The following is an 18,958-nucleotide window of genomic DNA, read 5'->3' on the forward strand; positions in this document are numbered from 1 at the left end:
GACGGGCTCCACGACGGGCTGGAGGTGGTGGAGAGTTCGCCTAGCTAAACCGGATTAACCAGTCCCAGTGGGATGGGAAGTACCGCACGCTGCTCCCGCCGTTCCCGTCGTCGTTGGAATCTGCCGTGCAGCGCAAAGTGTGAGCGCACTGCAGTGAAGGTCCAATTTATGGGGCTGCTTTCGTTTTGCGGAGCAAAACAGGAAGATATCAAGATGCATGACACTTTTTTTTGTGCTGCTGCTGTTGTTGCTGTCATGACAAAGCGTTGCAGCTGCACGCAGCGAGATGACACGGTAGCGTGTGGGAATGCTCTCGATTGGCTGCGAAATTGCGACAGCATTTCGTGGGCGCATTAAATATAAAATCCATTCCAAACGTGTTCACCCTTTTGCAGGGGAACTTTTTAATGGTATTGTTTGGTTGTTACAGGTCTACAGTTGGGTGAGCTGAAATCGAAAATCTATTTCACTGTATTAGTTATTATGAGCTCGTGATCGGCAACAATTGGTAAATAAAACCCGTTAAAGCCAACAATCTAAGTTCATGATTGGGGCCCTTTCCGTAGTATGTTCGTAGGCTGAAATTTCAGCCTGTCAGCTGTTTGCATTGTATAGGAGTTTTCGAGCTGCTATCTAAGTGAGTATAATATACAGGTGGGCTTATCCCAAGGTGTATGAATTTTGAAGGCTGATTTTTATCGCTTCTGCTTCTGAATGAAGATTTTAAGAGTGTATTGAGTATTCGTCAAGCCTCCAGAAAGCTCGTTTGAGCAAAAGGTTTCACTCGTTCTGTTAAAAAGTGATGCTCAAAATTGATTATAAAAAATGCTTTGAGACCACCTGGACTACATACACTTTGATTCTATATTGCATCACCTGATCTCTTTAATGCACCTTGGGATAAATGTAAACAAACCCGTGTTTTCGACCAGGTACTCGAATCTAATTCTAGCTTTGTGGCTAGAATAATCAAGACTGAAAATTGCAGGCTAGTTTTGTGTGTCGTTTTGTATGGAGTGTTTACATGATTTCAGCCTCCAACTGTCAAACTCCATACAAAAAACTAACTAGAATCGTGAAGGCCCCCATTATTGGTATTTGGCGCCGCAATGTATCTGTAGCTCTATGTATTCAAACTTTGTCTAATGATGTTTTCCTGTTTACATAAAATTGGAACCTCTGCATTGGCGTGCAATGAAGCGTCTTCTCGATTGTACAAATCAGCCGCTGTATCATTGCAAAAAACAGGTGTGGGCGATAGACATTCCCGCTCAGCGCTCGATAGACCGGACTTGATAGGGTTGAACGTTGGCGAGGGATGTCATGTGAGTGAAAACCCCACTCTGCCCACTGCTCCGACAACAAGTTTCCGAAACTAGCTTTCGACTGGCAACATCTGCTCTGCAGTGCGCTCATTTCCAAAGGTTCTCCCTCCTTCCTGCAACGCCACGGTCGCGGTTGTGATGGTGTCGATAAACATATTGCCTATGCGCCATTCGGCGGCAGGCAAACATAATTAATGCAACGACCGTAGCAGGACGTGATTTCATTTCTACCCCGAGCGGTGGACCGTATTTCCCTCGATTACCCGCGTACACACAGTGCGACCCCAAATATGTTCGAGATGCGGCCGTGGGATTCTAGCGTACATGCACATGGACCGGACCAGTTCATTTGCAAACCTTTTCGGTGACAGACAGAGCGTGAAAGTGTGCTTCTGCACGGACAAGAGAGCAGCGCTTGCCTCTCCAAGAAGGTGTAGAGTTCGCGTTACGCTTGCACGCATATCGCGTGGAACAAGGGTAAACACGATCGCCCACAGTACGACCACGGGTGATGCCGCTGTCACCAGTCTCGGGCGGTGAAATACCACCCGAAACTGTGGACGACGCATGACGCGTGCCATCGAATTGAGCAGGGATTACTAGGTGAAATAGTCTCTTGCAAAGCATACACAAGCAGTTAAAACGCTCAACAGCGCTGGATAGATCGATACAAGAGCTATGTGTTAGTGATTTTATGATAATTCTCCACTCAATGTAAATCATTACTCAATGTAAATCAATCATTTATAGAGATTACCTGATTGCTGAAAAAACAGTCAATGTTTTCAAGCGTCTATGTTGCGGCATCAACAAGTAACTTTTTTATTGTTACTTCGGACTTCGTGCATGATCGCACTGCACATGGGAATGGGTTGATGAAGGAATTCTGAAATGGAAAAAAGGGGAACAAAAATATTTTTTAAATAACCAGACGGCTTTAAAAAGCTTTCTAGATTTTGTTTGTTTTCAAAATAAAGCAATATAAATGTTTTTTTTTTTTGTGGCGTCATATCTTCCATCGCACGCAACTGCTGTTTTTTTTTCCATTCAAATCTTCACATCAGACAAAGCTGCTGCCGCTGAAAAGCGATAAAACTTTTCACCAAATCCCTCACAGTCATTCAAGTGCAACGGAAAGCCCTTTTGCCCGGAGCACTCATCTCCCCACGGCAGACGATCCTGCCGGATGGCTATTGAGACGCCACAAAAGTGCTGCTGCGCCCGCCGGTTTCGGTGGGTTTCGGTCGAGACGAAGATCGTTGAAATCATCCACTAAAGCTTAACCTTTAACGCAAATAAAAATCATTCACCCGTTCGCCCATCACTCGGCAATCGGTTTCCAAAGCGCCCAACCACCTCGTATTCTCTCGATTCTTCAACATTTGCCCCACACGCAGCTACTCGCTTTTGGTTTTTGCTTGAGTGCTATCATCGTGCTTACTTCCCAGGTTTTTTTCTTCTCTCTCTCTCTCTCTCTCGGTCTACACTATTTGCATAAGGTACAAGAATTTGTGACCATTTTTTGTTTTAGTTTTCAGTTCATGCAAGGGGTTTCTGCTTGAGATAACGTGAACGGTTAGTACACACGAACGAGTTGTGTCTGTTGGTTTTGGTTGCTCCACGCCTTGTTGAAGTTGCTGTTATTCACGTCTGGAGGGCTGTGGCGTAGGATGTGTGTTCCCGAAAGGAAGGATTGAGCGAAACGAAAAAGATATTAGCGGTTGACCGAGTTTTCCGATCGTCAACCTCGGTGGGGTAGCTTTTACACATCTACTCACGTTAGAAGTTTAGATAGTTCCAGAATCGCCTGCCCGATTTTGAGCATACTGTGTATGGTTGAAATTCTCAACCAATGTTTGATGTGTTATCTTTAGAGGATTTTTTTTACAAATTGCAGTGTTATGCCAAGCTGTAATAATAACTAGCATTGAGTTTTTATTGCTTCGTATCATTAAGCTAGCCTTTGTGAGCAATATTTGGCAAGCGCGATGAACATTTTCTATATAAAGGAATAAATTAAGACTTCCAAAAAGGAGAAAACCAGGCTTAGATATGCACTACAGTCTCTGCATTCACTGTCTTTGAATGTTAAGCAATGTTATTGAATTATCAACCTTCAGGCTGTAAGTAGAGCTGAACAGCCCCGTACAAGAATTGAGCTAAAGTTAATGGTATGGTGGAACCAAACTCCCAAATTGTGTTTGATTTATTTGATCCTGGATAATCCTTCCCCGGTTGGTCGACACCATTTCACCACAGACACACGTGTGGTAAGGATGACTTCACTTCAGATGGCTAGCCAGTGAGGTTGCAATCTGCTTTTCGGTTGTGAAGCAATAACAAAAAACTCCCAACCCCAATGCTGAAGCAAAAACCTATTGAACAAACCACACCAACAACGACTCTATAAAAGAGCCCAAATGGAGCGCTTTTTGTATCCCTCTTGCCTAAATGTTGAACCACATTGGCAAACCGAAATGTTTGCGGTTTCGCTGCAAGTTCCCTGCTGGCACACTCACAGTGCCAGTGCTTGTGTTTTGCTCCGTCGTTCCGACAGTCACTCGCCGGATCCGCCGGCATCCTTTTCACAGCTGTGCTTGCTGCGCTCAACGGTCTACTGCTGCTACTACTACTTCGGGCACCTCGGGCTCCGGCATAGCACCATATTTAACAATGTTTTGAATGATTTACTGCTAAGCAAACGCAACGTGCGGCCAGCCATATTTACCGTCCATAACTCGTAGCCAGTCAGTTAACTGTCGCAGGTTCAAAGGAAGCAGCCATATATTCGGCCCGAACCCTTCCTTACCCCCAATGCGGACTCCCCTCACAACGTTCCGTTAACGCGCCCGCTCGGCGTAAACCAGTTAAAGAGATTCAAAGGAAAATGCTACTAACACCGTGTGTGCAATGGGTGGAGGAAACATCCTTCCTTATTTCATGGTTCTGCTTACAGTACAAACGCTACCGTTGCTTAAGTGCGGGGAATAAATACACAGTAAATACTTGCAAATAAAAGTTTAAGTCAATAGATAACTGCAATTACGTTATATTTGTACTGTACCATCTTCGTGTTTCTTTTTGTAGATTTTTAGTAAAATTCTTCATCTGAGAGAAGAAATGGTCCTTAATCATTTTGTCTCACTTGAACGTACACAAACACACATGATTCCTTACATGAACGACAAGTAGCAATAATGCTCGGGAATTTTAGGCTTCTCCATCTCCATTCGCTCAAAACTCAATGGAATGCAACCCAGCTGGAAACTTGGCCAGGGAATGCAAAATCACCCAGCCAAAACTAATTATTGCTTGTGGGAAAAGTTTTCACCAGCTGCCTCCCTACCACCTGTAAAGCTCCATCGGTAGCGTTCAGTCGGAAACTCGAAAAAGCTCTAATATATTCACTCTTTGTGAAACTTTTTTCCCCCTCTTCGTACATATCCCTTCAACTCCCTCCACCGTCTTTACGCTTGAAAGCCCAGCGTGCGGAAGAAGAAGTCAAAGTGGTCAAACGATAAACTTTGGTGCAAAAGTTTGGATTTTTCTTTTCCTGTTTACCGGAACACGATGATGATGATGATGATACGTCACCGTATCAATGTTTTCCATTCCACCGCAAGGGGGAACGCCCCCCCACTCCACCCCCCGAAAGCGGCTTGAGAGGTTCATATTTTGTTGTGCTGCTGCCGTGTTTGTTTGTTTGTTTGTTGACTCGTGTTCGTGTTGGTTGGTTTGATAGTTGAAGCACCTGTTTTGTGCTGTTTTTGTGTTTTGTGTTCACCAAACCTGAAACCATTCGCTCACGACGCTCTCGAGTTATGCTGACCGGTGGCGGCCGTGGCAGCTATGCATTTGGCAAAGTTTTTCCCAGCCCACATTCAACTCGGGCTTCCCAATTTGCAAGTATGATTAAATTTACTTCCTCGAAAACTTTCGTCCATTCCGCAGCTATTGGTGGTTTGTGGGCCAATTCCCCCTCCCCTTCATTGGTCCTTCTTCCTGTCATGCGAAACTATGCCAAGAAAGTTGGATAACAACTAAACTTGAATCATTAAGGCTAGATTGGCTTAGATGTCAAAAACTCCGTCTGCATGCTTTTAATGGAATCATTAGGAGAGAGTGGCGTGTGGGCGTTGTTGCCTTCGAGAAAATTATATCGATACTATCTTTTTTTGTTAATTGAAATGAGGACACTTTTATGCTGGACTGTGGAAAACAAATATCCGTTTCTGTTCTTCACTTGCAAGGAACAGAAACAGAAGAAAGGAGAAAAGAAAAGCGCGTTAAACCACACATTGTCTACATAGATTTTGTTCTTCTAATAGAATTATAGTGTTTAGTGCTGTCTTAAATTCACGTTCATGGTTTCGAGCAAGGGAAATGTGATTTAAGCTTACACCTTTTAAACCATTCCTCGTTTTATGCTTTTGAAAGCTCCATAAACCTCTTCTAGGCAGTGAAAGTTTTGGCTGAAAATGTTGCACCAACTTCCATAAGGACATATACATTTGTCTCGTCCTTCATCCTTGCTCTATTGTTGCTTTCGGCTTCTCGCTTCTAACTTGTGCCAAGCCGTTTATTAGATTAGTCGTTTCGCTGCAGTATCCGGCAACGCCAGGGCACACCGACGACAAACTGTCAAAGGCCCAATTTTGGCCGCGCTTTGTAACACTTTTTCCAATTAACTGTGAATTCGCGAAAGGGAATAGAAGGCGAATTTGCGACCCTACGAATCTTTCTCTGTGTGCAGTTTTTTAGAACCAAGCCAAAAAACTTCGCAAACGCGTATCGTGTCCCTAACTTAAATTGCTAAACCAGCTGAAGCAGCGGCAACAGCAGCCGCGGAGTCAAATCGATATTCTATTTTTAGCCTTCCCATCCTTATTGAATTCACCACCTTCTGCTTTCCAGCTGCTTCTGTACGTGTATGGATGTATCCTACTGTCATCCTATCTAGTTCGCTTTAAGAGTCCCGAAGGACTGTTACGTTCCCGTTCGCTTCGTTCGTGCTCCGCGTCCCAGGGATATTCAGTCTCAGAACTTTCAACCGATTCGATCCGAACCCCAATCTACCAGACACAGACAAATAAACGCAGGCAGCGTAGACAAAAAAAGGGCAACAAAAGTTTGGATCCGTAATACGGTCAGTAACTGTTTGTGAACCACACTTACCGGCGTGTTTATGAGGCGTGTACCACAACCCCGACGAAAACAGTGTTGTCCCCCTGGCACAAGCAATCTGTATGCAATCAGCTGTACCACCGTTCCCCATTAGGGTCAAGCCATGGGCGATGGCCACTTTCTTTCTCACTCTCTCACACACATACACATTTTTCTAGCCCTTAGAGGCTGTCGCACAGGAAAGCACAATCAAATGTTGTATGGTTTTACCCTCCACAAGACCTGCTCAGAACTAGTCGGCGGCGTCACGCGACGCATAAAATAGACTTGTGCTCGACCAGCGGTCGCTCCACTGGTGTGGGTTGCTATGGTTGCAAATGAGCGTGAAAAGAAGCAGTTCGGAAAAATCGCTTCATAAACTTCACCTATTGGTGCCATTTCCTTCCACTCTCCCTTGTACGAAAAATGGCATTGAGTCTATGTGTGTGTGTGTATTGCTGCTGCCAAATGAAAGGGAAAATATTACCCTCCACCTCTAACCGATGATGTTGTGGACGAGGCGAAATTTAGCTCCCACAAGCTTCCAAACAAAGCCCCTGCTGCCTTACGTTGCTCCGCAGTTCGGTCATCAATAGCAGCGGCACAAGGTCGCTGTGCAAAAGGAGGACCAAATTCGTGACAGGATGCATTGTAACGTTGTGCTGGATGGGAACGCTCGAAAGATGATTACTTCCAAGAATATACACACACACACAGTCGCAATCAAACGGCAAACTAGCTACAACCACGCGTGAACTAAAGATTAGTCGCATGGGTGGTACACGGTGGGGCACGATAAGGACCATCATGATGGTTTATGATTATTGCACCGGAATTAGGAGGAAATGGGCAAAATAGCTTAGGAAAAACAAGAAACATCACAATTAAAATATTTTATCCTGACTATTAGATACATTTAAACTAATTTTAACGACATGCTTGAAATATTGTAAACATTGAAGGTGACAGACTGCGGAAAGATAGTTTAAAAGAGTCAGCAAGAGAGGCAAGTTCCAGCATTTTGATTGGCAAGTAGGCTTTTTATTGTTAGGGTCGGAGATTTTTCCATTATTTTATATACAAAAAAGGGTTCCTCAGATGCTGTCTTTTGCTTGGCGAATCGTGCACAATTAAATTAATAAAGCAGCAACGATTAAAGGAATGGTGTAGAGATTTATCAAAGCCCCTTTACATCATCGTATCGCGTCGTGAGCACGGACAGGCACAGATCATGAACGTTGGCGTAGGTCACCGTAAGAAATTACGCTAAACGATCAAACACCTCGCCCGACCCGCGTCCATCTCACGATGACAATGCTACATTGACAAGATCAAGATCAAGATTAGACGACGACTCACAACAACCGCTGTGCGTGTGTTAGTGGATGGAATGGGGGAGGGGGCCAATTTGCCGCAAACGAGACATTGTACGCGATGCAATTGTTGCGACACGCGAACATAACAATCATCATAAGCTGAGTGGGGGGGTGGTCGGGAGCTTATGTCGTGATGAATATGTGTTGCTATCGGCGATGATAGTTCCAAGTGGTGTGCTCAAATTACTGCTTGCTAGCGATTCGTTACGAGAAGAGGAGAAACAGCTTGGTTATTGAAAGCAACAAAATCGATGAAACCGCTTGTATTGTTCGGGAGAAATATTTTCCTTCATATTTGGTTCTTCCTTGGTTGGTAATTTTGGTAACACGATGCGTGCCATTTTCACACCTCTTTTGAACACCACAAATACCACATACACACCCGTACACATTTCGCGATCATGCTAATAGGACGGTGCTAAACAAAACTGTTTGAAAACCACCACTAATTGATTTAACACATCCGTTTCTAATGGACATGCCCGATGGTAATTAGCACGCTACATTATCGACCGCCAGTGTGGTCATCAAACAAACAATCGTGCCATGCCATGTATCACTTTCCCGCGGAGTGCGCTATCGACGTTACAACAATGTGGTTTTGATAACCCGCCCTTCGGGTGTGAAATGTTGGTTAAACAGAAAAAAAGCATTAAAAACAAACAAACTGTTTCATCAATTTGTTACTCCGAAAAGAGTTCCATTCCTTTCTCGATTGAATGATAAACACACCACAAACACACAAACATACACACTTTTAAAGCAATATACCAGAAAATCAATATCAAAACGTTCATTTCCTTTCACCGTAAACTGGTTGGGGGAGGGAGGCGGTGTATCTAACCGAGAGCGCTGCCCAGAAACTAATTTACGATGTTGACCGTCTCAATCAGTCCCCGTTCTCGGTAGTAGTGTAATAGTGTGATAGTGCATTTTCCAAACAGGCAGCCGGGAAGAAAGGTTGCCCCGGCAGCGCTCGAACAGTATCATGAACTGACAGGAGGGCAGGGTTGTTATTGAAATTTCCGGCAGCGTGCTACACCGAGTAACAGGTGAAAGAAGCCAAATTACCAACCCAACCTATAGCAATGGTTTGTGTTGTGTTGTAGACCCGGGAAAGCCCCAACCGCTTCGCTCGATTCTGCCCAAAGAAAGAACCAGAAAGAACGCGGTAGAAGCGTGCGGACTGGCTGGTAACAAACAAACGCAAACGAACGAACAACAATGCCGGAAATGCTCACTTGTACGTACGTACTACCTTAGCCCTTGAGGGTTTACACCCCAACCAGTCCCTTCCTTGCACTCCTACTTCTACTTCTACTCCTACTCCTACTCCTACTTGATAGGTTAATGAAGTTGGCCTCGACCTAATTTTAGGCTACCTTTCTCCTGCGGGCTTGCGGGGCCTGTAGATGGTGAGTTTGGGGATGGAGAGGAATTCAAAACAAGGACATTTTAGAGGCGAGATTAAGTGGCGCTGGTATTAGATTAGCAGAGTGATGGGGGGATCACTGATATTACCAGCAATCTGATTGGCATAGGCAAGGAAGAGTACTGTACTGTTGTTAAAGTTAAACACATTAATTCGTATAAACAGTCAAAGAGGCTTTTGTATTGTCAGGGGCTGTAGATTGAAGTAGATGAGTTCTAAGAAGATAAGCACAACTGATGTCCTAGTTCCATTTGAAGAAAATCCTTTACATTAATCAAATCATCATTCTGTGTGTAGCACATTGACTCACATTGAAAAGAGATTTATAAAATCCTGATCCTTTTCAAGTGTGTCTCATGAACCTAACAGGATCGAGTCAGTGGGGGATAGTGAGTCTTAATTAACTGCAGTGTTTTTAAGCACGGATCAAGATCCGGCACAAAAGCCGGCGCTTCACTGCACTGTGCATGTGACAACAGCGGCGATGTGTGATGAAGTATCCACCTGGCTGTGTTAGGCGTACCTACGATACGTCCGTTCATTCGTTGCAACGGACAACGCTCGACAACCGGCACACTCACTGCTCTCTCTGCTGATGCTTGACCAAATCCTACTACAAAACTCGTACACTTCATCCCGTGTCGGTTGTGTGAAGCGTGCTGCACTTGATGGCTACGGTGATGAAAGTGGGACAGAGCAAACAGTCAACACCTGCGTTTGATCCGGCAGGCTCAGGATAAACACAATTGTGCCATCGGAAAAGCCATCGACAAGAGTGTGCAGCTGAATGTTGAGCTTTCGCACTAAACAAGAGCTGTAATGCGATATGCTGATACCGTTGCGAAGCTGCGCTTGTTTCGGAAGTTTGCGGAGTGAACGTTGCTAGGTCGTTGCGGGGAAAAACAAGCCAATACAGAGGGAGAGACTTTTCAATAAATTGTTCAAGGTAGGACAAAATTCCTGTTAAAAATACACTTCCACAGCACCTACTGTAAATACTATAAAAGTACTTGAAAAGTATAGTCTTCCCACACGATTCACCAGTTTTAATAGGCAAGTTGGAGTTTATATCTCTCATAATGCTATTAATATGATCAAGTTGTAAACTTTGGCTATTATTTGTATCACACAGTACGGCTTAGAAAAACAAAATTACCCAAACGTGCCTAATGTACCTACGTGCATACGTACTTTTTACGGTAGCCATTATTTACCTACCCTAACCGCCACCCAAAAAATGCCCAATAGCCAACCTGGCAGGCGATGGATGGATGGATCATTTTGAAAACATCCTCCGGCTGTTTGCTGTTCGGCTCGTTCTGCTCTATCGCTGGCAGCATGCAAAACGTTCAACTATGGCGTGACGCGCACCGCTGGAACGATCTATAGCGTGCCTTAGAGGAAGATTAGCAGGAGTTATACTGTCTGCGTGAGTGAAACTCACGTTTACCATGAACCTTCTCCTCATGGCCCATGAGCGTCCAACAGCATCGCTTCCACTTGTAGCCCACAAGCATGCCAAAGCTTCCTTCGCTATTTTTCTATTTGAAGTTTGAATATTTTCCCCAACCAGTTTTCGGTGCGCAGCATTATGTGATGGCTGAACACAACGCCATCCATTTCCGCGCTGCAAAACTTTCGGGTGGTGTGCCTAGTAGTGAACTAATAAATTATACATTGCTCTCATTTTAAGCGCTCACCGAATGGTTATCGCCCTCCGGGGCCACCAAAAATTCCGGCACGTGCACAAATAATAAAAACTATATATATACACCGCCACGTACCATACACCAAGCCGAGCCGAGTGTTCGTGCCCGGAAGGGGAGTATGTGTATCTCATAATAAAGCGCGCAGCACCAGCATACCAGAGACCGACCGATGGAGCTTTTAGCCTGGCCACGGCACCGCAGCCTTGCCGTGACCACCGCGTGAATCTCCCCCACGGTCATCCATTCTGTGTTCTCGTGTCGTGCGTTTACGAACGCCGCACGTCGAACAACTTCATTCTTGTGCTTCGGGGCACATTACTTACGCTTCTAATCTTATTGGACAGCATCGGCCATCGGGTCTGTGCGCACGGTGTTGTACGGTACTACGGGGAAATGGCTAAACGAAAGGGTTGAAATTACTGGAACTGGAATTGCTGGATGGCGGTGGGGCGGTTTGGGAGGAAACGTGTTGTTTCTTTACTGCTTTACTGTGGCGAAACAGATTGTGCAGGGGCCGGATTCTAAAAGGCTCGACGCTTTATTGTACCACGGGAGCGAGAGACAGAGAGAGAGAGAGAGAGAGAGAGAAAGAGAGCTATGGAGAGAGAGTATACGGCTAAGTGGGGTAATCCGTTTATACCTGACAAGGCAATTGCTCATAAATTATCTTTTGTGAAGAAACTGGTGGAAACTAATTACTCTGAAGGGTTAGCAATGCACTGGAGGGTGTAAATGTTTGTAACCCTGATTTTTTTTGCCAATCAAAAGCAGAGAGGATATAAAAACGAGTATAAAAAGCACCGTTGTTAAATTGTGTTGTTAAATTAACCATTGACTTAAATCGTACATCCTGAAAGTTCCTAACAGGAAAGTTCCCAAAAAGGTATCATCATGATCGCTTCAAACATAATCTAATACGCCATTTCAAATACCGTACAACAAATGTTTCGCCCATAAATTCAACAAAATACCAGACTATCACCCTCCTGACAACGCTCAATTAGGGGTTTATCGTTTCACTTACTAGATGGTTTGTGGAAAAGCGCTGAACTAGCGCCAAACTGGGAACCGTACCGACCGACATGTACAGCGAAAATGGCTCGATTTCCGACACACAGCCGCAACAGCGAGGAGCCACCACCACCACCACCACTAATTCCCAGCTGCATGCATGCAACATTTAAATTAATCTTCTTACGTACCAGGCTTATCGCGCGGTAAGCTTTCAATGCGCTTCCCCCGGTTGTAATATCTTCCTTTTCTTCACTGGTGGTACTACTAGGTGTTTAGCTCAAAAGGTTAGAACTAATTTCCCCGTTCACCCGAATGTTCCGTACTGCTTTTCACGGCTTACAGTAGTGGTTGCTTTCCTGGATTGGTTGTAGAGAAGGAAATACGTACAAGGTTTGTGCTTCTTCTACCTTGTTGCATGCTATTGCGGTTGCCGAGCAATATTCGTTCGACCATCGTGCAGCACCCCGGAAGTATTATGAAGCAATTTTAGCACATTATCTGTGCACACCGAACCGTGCCCGTAGCCCGTACCACTTGACACGTTGCAGTTTTTGGAAAATGGTAAACTCTAAACGATTGTTATGGATGGCCATTGTTTTATCGAACAAGTTCCACGATGTAATATTAGTATCATTTTAGCTGCCTAGTTTATTATCGTGCCGTGAATTGGCCAAATATTGCTACACACAGAATTATTAGAATTATCTGCCTGCATGTCATAGATGTAGGACCATTTGGTAAGCAAACACAGCAAACATTGCCCATCAATTTCAACAACATCAAAATGCAAATTACAGCGCAACCAGAGCTGGTCTTTGTTCAATGCCGCACCATTATTATGCTAAGCACACAATCGATATGCAACTGGGGATGTGCAGGGATGTGAGTGAGTGCGTGTGCGCGAGATAAAACGTTTTCCAGCCTAACAACATGTAGGTGTAGCTGAAATCATTTAAATATTTCACAATCTGCCTCATTGCGTGGAAAATGTTGATTTTGTTTTTTTTTTGGTGCTCGCTTTCAGCATTTGGAGTGCGCTCCTCGTTTGGCTTCGTTTAGCTAGATCGATCGTTCTGCTTTGATTCGCGTGGCGAATGTTTGCATGTGCATTCACATCGAAACGCGGTACCATTATCGATCGATGCGCTAGCGATGAAATTTGATATCCATTTAGCATTTTCGATTCATTCAAGCGTCGAGCGAGCAAGCTTCAGCAATGATACAATTGCTCGACAATCAATAGCCTTACTATTCAGGAAAGTTAGACACGTTTTAAGGGTTGCACTTTCAAGGAAGGAGTTTTCGTTTACTTTCAAACCCATGGCAATATGCAAAACTGGCTGTGAATAGTGGTGAAACGCATTCATCATAAATTCAAATCGATTTTTTTTACCTCACACCCCCCCCCCTCCCCCCCGTACAAAAGAAGGATATATTATACGGGAAGGAAACCCGTGATTTTCAATTAATGACAAATCATCCAGATCAGTGTAATGTTTTGCCGAACAAAAAAAAAAACCCCGCTCTAAAATAAATCCAAACATTCGGACCGGATTTTGAGGCCATTTAAAGCATTTTATACTACATGCCTGCTGGCAGCTGTGGGGCAACAGCCCACTCAAAACCCAGTTCAGCGCACACCCGGGTCCGGCGGAACCACATTATTCCGCTCGAACAGCTGCAAAAGCTTTTGTTTAGATGATTGAGTTTTCTTCCTGTCCTGTCCATCGAGCTGTCGAGTATTGGTCACATCCGGACATTCCGGGCAGCAGGCGGGACGGGGGAAAAGGACATAAGCATCGTCTCTTTCCCACCCCTGCCTGTGCGCTGCCACCCGGATGCCACTGTGTCCGGGGGATCATCTTCATTCTATTCCTATGCCACAGCCAAGCGAGAGCGAGCGAGCAAGAGACCCGATGAGTCCCCCACAAGCTCATTCGCAAACGGTTCCTACTGTTGCGCTCCATTTATCCTCGTCGCCGCTTGCCGAACGTGAACAGCTGACAGTGTAATTTTCGCGTAGAGCTTCGAGGACGGGGGAAAAAGGTACAGACGGGCGACGATGATGATGATGGGACGGTCAACAGTGAAGAAACTTTCATCCGGCCTAGCGTGGGTCGAAGTGCCGAGAGTGCCACACAGTGACCTTTTTATATCGTTTTTTTTTATTGTTGTTGTTGTATGTTTCACAGTTTTTCACTTTGCGCCACCCGGGGGCCGGCTGTGGTTATCGGTTTTCAATTTCCCACCGGGCGATCGGTTGCACCCGGGAGGACAGCTGCTGATGCTGCTGCTACTATTCGCGCGAATGGAAAACTCCATTCCGCTTTGTGGGAGTTTTAATGGAGAAAGTAAAGTTGTGCCATAATAACGGTTGATAAAGTTTGGAGCACGTTTCAGGCATCAAGCAGCAGGGTAAGATGAAGCGTTTGCTGTACCAATTCATAAGTGCGATTGTCGCACGGGCCGAGCTGGTGGCTTTACTAAGTTTTCGTCGTTCGTTTCTGAGAAAAGCTCACTGGGTTTCTTCTTCAACTTGTGTATCCTCCCAGGGGTATTTTAACATAAAGTGAAGATCCGGAAAGCAACTTGATTTCGCTTGATGTTTTCATTCGCCCTGCTTTGACGCTCTGACGAACACGAATGGGGGCAGTGAATTATGTATTGCTTATTAAAATAAATTACTACCACGGGTCACCCACACTATCCCCGGGACTCCTTTTGGCAGTGCCAGTCAGTCGCCAAATTGTGTGTGTCTGTGTTTCGTTTGCTTTGCCCAACTTCCAACAGTACGATAAGCAAGCGAAGATGAAAGCTGGAGGGTCAATAATGTGACTGGCCATGTGCTTGGTTTACCCGTTTCGTTTTGTGCCACCCGCGGGCGATCGTGGTTATTTTCACGCAGCGATAGCTTTATCTCTAACCCCGCTCGTGACCCGAACCTCCGACCTCTCTCACCTTGAATGTGACCCTTGCAGGCATCGAGCGAAGCGGGAGAAAGATTGCAAAAACCGTCGTCTCATTCTGCACTTATTTTTTTGTTTACGCTTTGTGCGTTTTCTTTTCAGTCAAAATGTCACTTGCCTTCTCGAAAGCTGGGTAAGCATTGATGTTGTAAAGGGGAGGGCGCAGGAAGTTTGGGAGGTCGACCCTGTCGCTTCTAGTTTTTGCATTACCTTTTTTTTCCTCTTGCTTTCTACTTTTATTACTTCCGTTTCGGACACATCAATCAGTAATAATTCCTTTGGCCACCAGCCCGACACGCAATGGCTGCTGTGCTGTGAACAGTCAGTCAGTCGGTCGTGTCGGTGGGACGGTCGTGAAAGCAAATGGACTTATTTCTATCGCTCACTTTGTCATGCAGCACAGCTTGACTTTCGGTCGCTTTTCGGGCAATGTGTTCACTAATTCGGTACTGTAAGTAAGTAAGCGCACTGAGCAGTACTAATAATGATAATAAATTATCAACAAAACAGCCTTGAGAGCCTGCGAGCCTGCTGAAGCACTGCTGGGGGATGATTTATGCGAATCGTACCACACACTTTTACCGGTAAAGTTGCACCCCGGGTTAAGCTTTTACCATCGCAAAGGAAGTGAACCGATGGTGGAAACAAGATAAGGGTTAGCTTTTTGTTTTGCGGGTCTCGTAATTTAAATTTCCTCCAACGCGCAGCAAGACGATTCATTAGTCAACGCCGCCGACTACGGGGTCAGGTAAGGTTGCGAATGTGTACGCTGCCTGCCCTGCCCTCACTTAACGATCTTCGCTTGGCCGTGAGCGTGAGGAAACATACTTAGGCAGGCTAGCCTAGTCATGCGAACAGTCCCATCAAGCTTCCTGTGTGTAATTTTCAAGAGAAGCTTTGTCCGGTTCATTGTGCTGTAAAGTGACCATTCCAAGTGGTGGTTTGCGTTTGAATGGAAAATTAAAAGTTACATTAACAATGCCGCATTATTATCATCATGAGCACGCTACCAAGGTGTTTGTGCGATGATTGCGCTTTTTTTGGTGCTTTTTTTAGAGGAATATTTGAGATTTTCTCCGTGTTGATAATTAAATAATTATTCCATTAAATTATTTCAGCTTAAATTCTGACTGTTTCCTTTAAATAGTGTAACGCACTGCCCGCAATATCAGCTACAAACTACGTGTACTATCAAACATGCAAATCAGTACTGCGAAATGCTACACACCATCATCACACCAGATGTCGATAAATCGTGTCAATTTTGCAGCACAACAGCTGTCATTCCACGCCACTAACAAGCAGCGAAGTAACGGAAAGCGATGCGTAGCGTAAAGGTTGCTGCGTGCGTTTGCCAGACGCGTCGAAATCGTGCCTGAAAATGTGACACGGTTGCATTTTGCCGGCCCAATTCTCATTCGATTGGCGTTGTCAATTGTGCATAATGCTAGATGCAAATGCTGGTTTGTGAAGCGTGCAGAGCAAAACGGTCGAAACACACAGTGTAGCCCAAACATGTCAGCAGTCGTCTAGCGTGCTCAAATCGAATGTGATTGTGAAGGGAAGGAATTTTCGCAAACGTTTCCAATTTTGTTTCACACATACATGTGAGTGTTTGTGCATGTGCTGATAATAATCACAATATGTGAGGCTGGTTGATATTCCGCGCTTCTGGTGTAGAACGAATCCGCGCTGAATAACTTGATGGTGGCCCACGTGTTACTTTTGTGTCATTCACCGGGCGTCTCCATTTCGCTCTAGCTTATCTTTATTAAGCTCTTGATCGAAAACAATTGCTGCAATTCGCGTTTAGCAATTTCATTCGATTGGCTGTTATTTAAATTACAAATAAAGTGTAGTACTAGCTGAATACTATCCTTACCATTAATACCAGATAATATTTCCAATGAATGTACCCTAAAAAACGCAAACAATTTCATTATTTACCGTTCGTTCCCACTACGTACTGGAGTGCACCATTGCTGATACGTTATAGTGTATTTCAATCGCATCATACGCCTTACCTGAAACAAATAAATGGAAAAGCAAACCCGTTAATACACATCCTGCCCACACACAGCGAAAGCTGAACAAACAGACGATATATGCAAATATGCAGCAAGTACAGGTAGGAAAATATGAGCACCCCCGTGTATCCACTGCAACGGAAACGACTTTTTTTCTTCTTCTTCTTATGCTTCTTCTTTGCATTTCAGCAAACCTCGTTACTACAGGATTTCCCACTGCGAATCCAAAACGTTAAACGAAGTATAAATTTGCCCTTTAACCCTACAGAGCAAAGCCGTGCACCGGGGGGACGATCCTGCCATTGCCATCCCCCGTTTCAACCCGGGTTCGGGCATTTGCATTCGAGGCAAAGGTGAGGAAATATAATTCTCACCACCATTCATGGTTATAATTTTAAACGGATGCGAACCCGTCGCTCGGTGCGGTCTGCCGGATACGCTCGGGGACGGATGTTGGGCAACCTCGTGTCCGTTTGGCATTGCAAAACGCCGTTTGCTTGCCGTGTTCGTTTACTTCGAAGTTGGTGCAGCAATAAAGCGCACTGGGACGAAATTTATATCCCAACCGCAACCCACTCGCCGAACCCAAACGGAAGCACAATAATGTAAAGGGAGAATTGTAGCCGGTGGATGAATATGTGGGCGAGAAGCGCTCGGCATGCACGAAAACAAATGGATTGCGGGTTTGAAAAGCGGATCAACTAAAAAGTAGAACGTGCATTATGCAGGATGCCGTACAATAAAGTTCCTGTACAGCAATTTAACATTTAAATGCACTCATGTAGAAGTTATGAGCGTTGCTGCTGCTGCTGCTGCTGCTGTGCATAACATTGACGTTTTGGCGTAAAATGTTTGGCAATTGGGCAATTGGAGTAATCCCACCAGCGTTTGTATGTTTGCTCTTTCATCATAACGAATCGGTGCTGCAGGGGAGAATGGATTGAAAGCGCTGGTTTATGGAAAATTGCACACTATCAGAGGCAAATGGGAACTAGTAATGGAAAGCAAATAATTGAATGCTCTAAGCTTGATAAACATTGCATAAAATCCAATTGACTATATTGGTTTGCTCTAAAAATGTGTCACACATAAATCAACATTTAAAAACTATCTTTTCACCAACAAAACAGCCTTCAGTAACAAACAATTCAACTACGCACAGCAAATTATTTGCGTTTTGTAATATTGCGAGTAATGCTTACTTATTGTAAGACTGAAAATGGAATTCTTCCATACTTCCGTAAAAGTTTGCAAACTTTTTATTAGTATAAACATAACAAACACCCTTTTCACTCATGCAACTGGTTAAGGGAAGACAATTAATTGCACAATACAATAAAGCTGTGTACCTGTGATTACGGTCGCAGTCTTTTAAAGGGTCATAAACTGCTCGAATCTTCGTACCATCGCTCCATCCTAACGCTGCCGCATAGCCACCATCGTTTGCCAAAGTTTCATCAACTTAATTACCATATTAATCTTGTGAGTGCAAAATAAATTGCCACACAACCGTAGCGTCTTGGCTTTTGCCACATCCATGCTCTTCCCATACACACACACACACACACACCGACATATACAAACACACAAACGAAAACTCTTCACTGCACTTGCTTCTGCTGTGTGTGTACGCGTGTGTACTCGGCATGACGTATGCGCGTACAAGAAGCTGGCACGCTGGCAGTACTCCCTTATTCCCTCACGCATTTATCGTTTTCCGGTGGCGGTGGCATGGCGGGCTGTCTGGACCGGGTAGAGTGTAAGAAATCGAAACCTACCCTCCACTTCCTCCCCTGCCACTCTCTTTGCTCCTTGTGACATTGCAACATTGTAATGTGGAGTGCAAATAAAAAGCCACCGCTCAAGAAGATGTATGTACCCTTTTTTTCTGCCAAAGGCGCGTTGCGTCGCTTGCGTGAGCCGCTACGGCGCACGCAAAGTGATTT

At 44.7% G+C, this 18,958-nt stretch overlaps 1 protein-coding gene across 5 annotated transcripts in view; it reads right to left on the bottom strand.

Moving 5' to 3' along the window:
- The window catches only part of LOC1269312 (calcium/calmodulin-dependent protein kinase kinase 1), an 84,655-nt gene that overhangs the window by 21,703 nt on the left and 43,994 nt on the right, over positions 1–18,958 (bottom strand). For 2 of the 5 annotated variants that reach the window (XM_061641352.1, XM_061641348.1), the window contains exon 3: positions 16,868–16,902. The exons of 1 other annotated variant lie outside the window; for it this stretch is intronic. In XM_061641352.1, the coding sequence (XP_061497336.1) occupies positions 16,868–16,902 (35 nt within the window). Of the gene's footprint in view, positions 1–2,082; positions 2,212–16,867; positions 16,903–18,958 lie in introns of all 5 variants that reach the window. 2 more of the 5 variants (XM_061641350.1, XM_061641349.1) reach the window with 2 other exon arrangements.

The sequence above is a fragment of the Anopheles gambiae genome, chromosome 2, assembly GCF_943734735.2.
Source record: "Anopheles gambiae chromosome 2, idAnoGambNW_F1_1, whole genome shotgun sequence".
Lineage (NCBI taxonomy): Eukaryota > Metazoa > Arthropoda > Insecta > Diptera > Culicidae > Anopheles > Anopheles gambiae.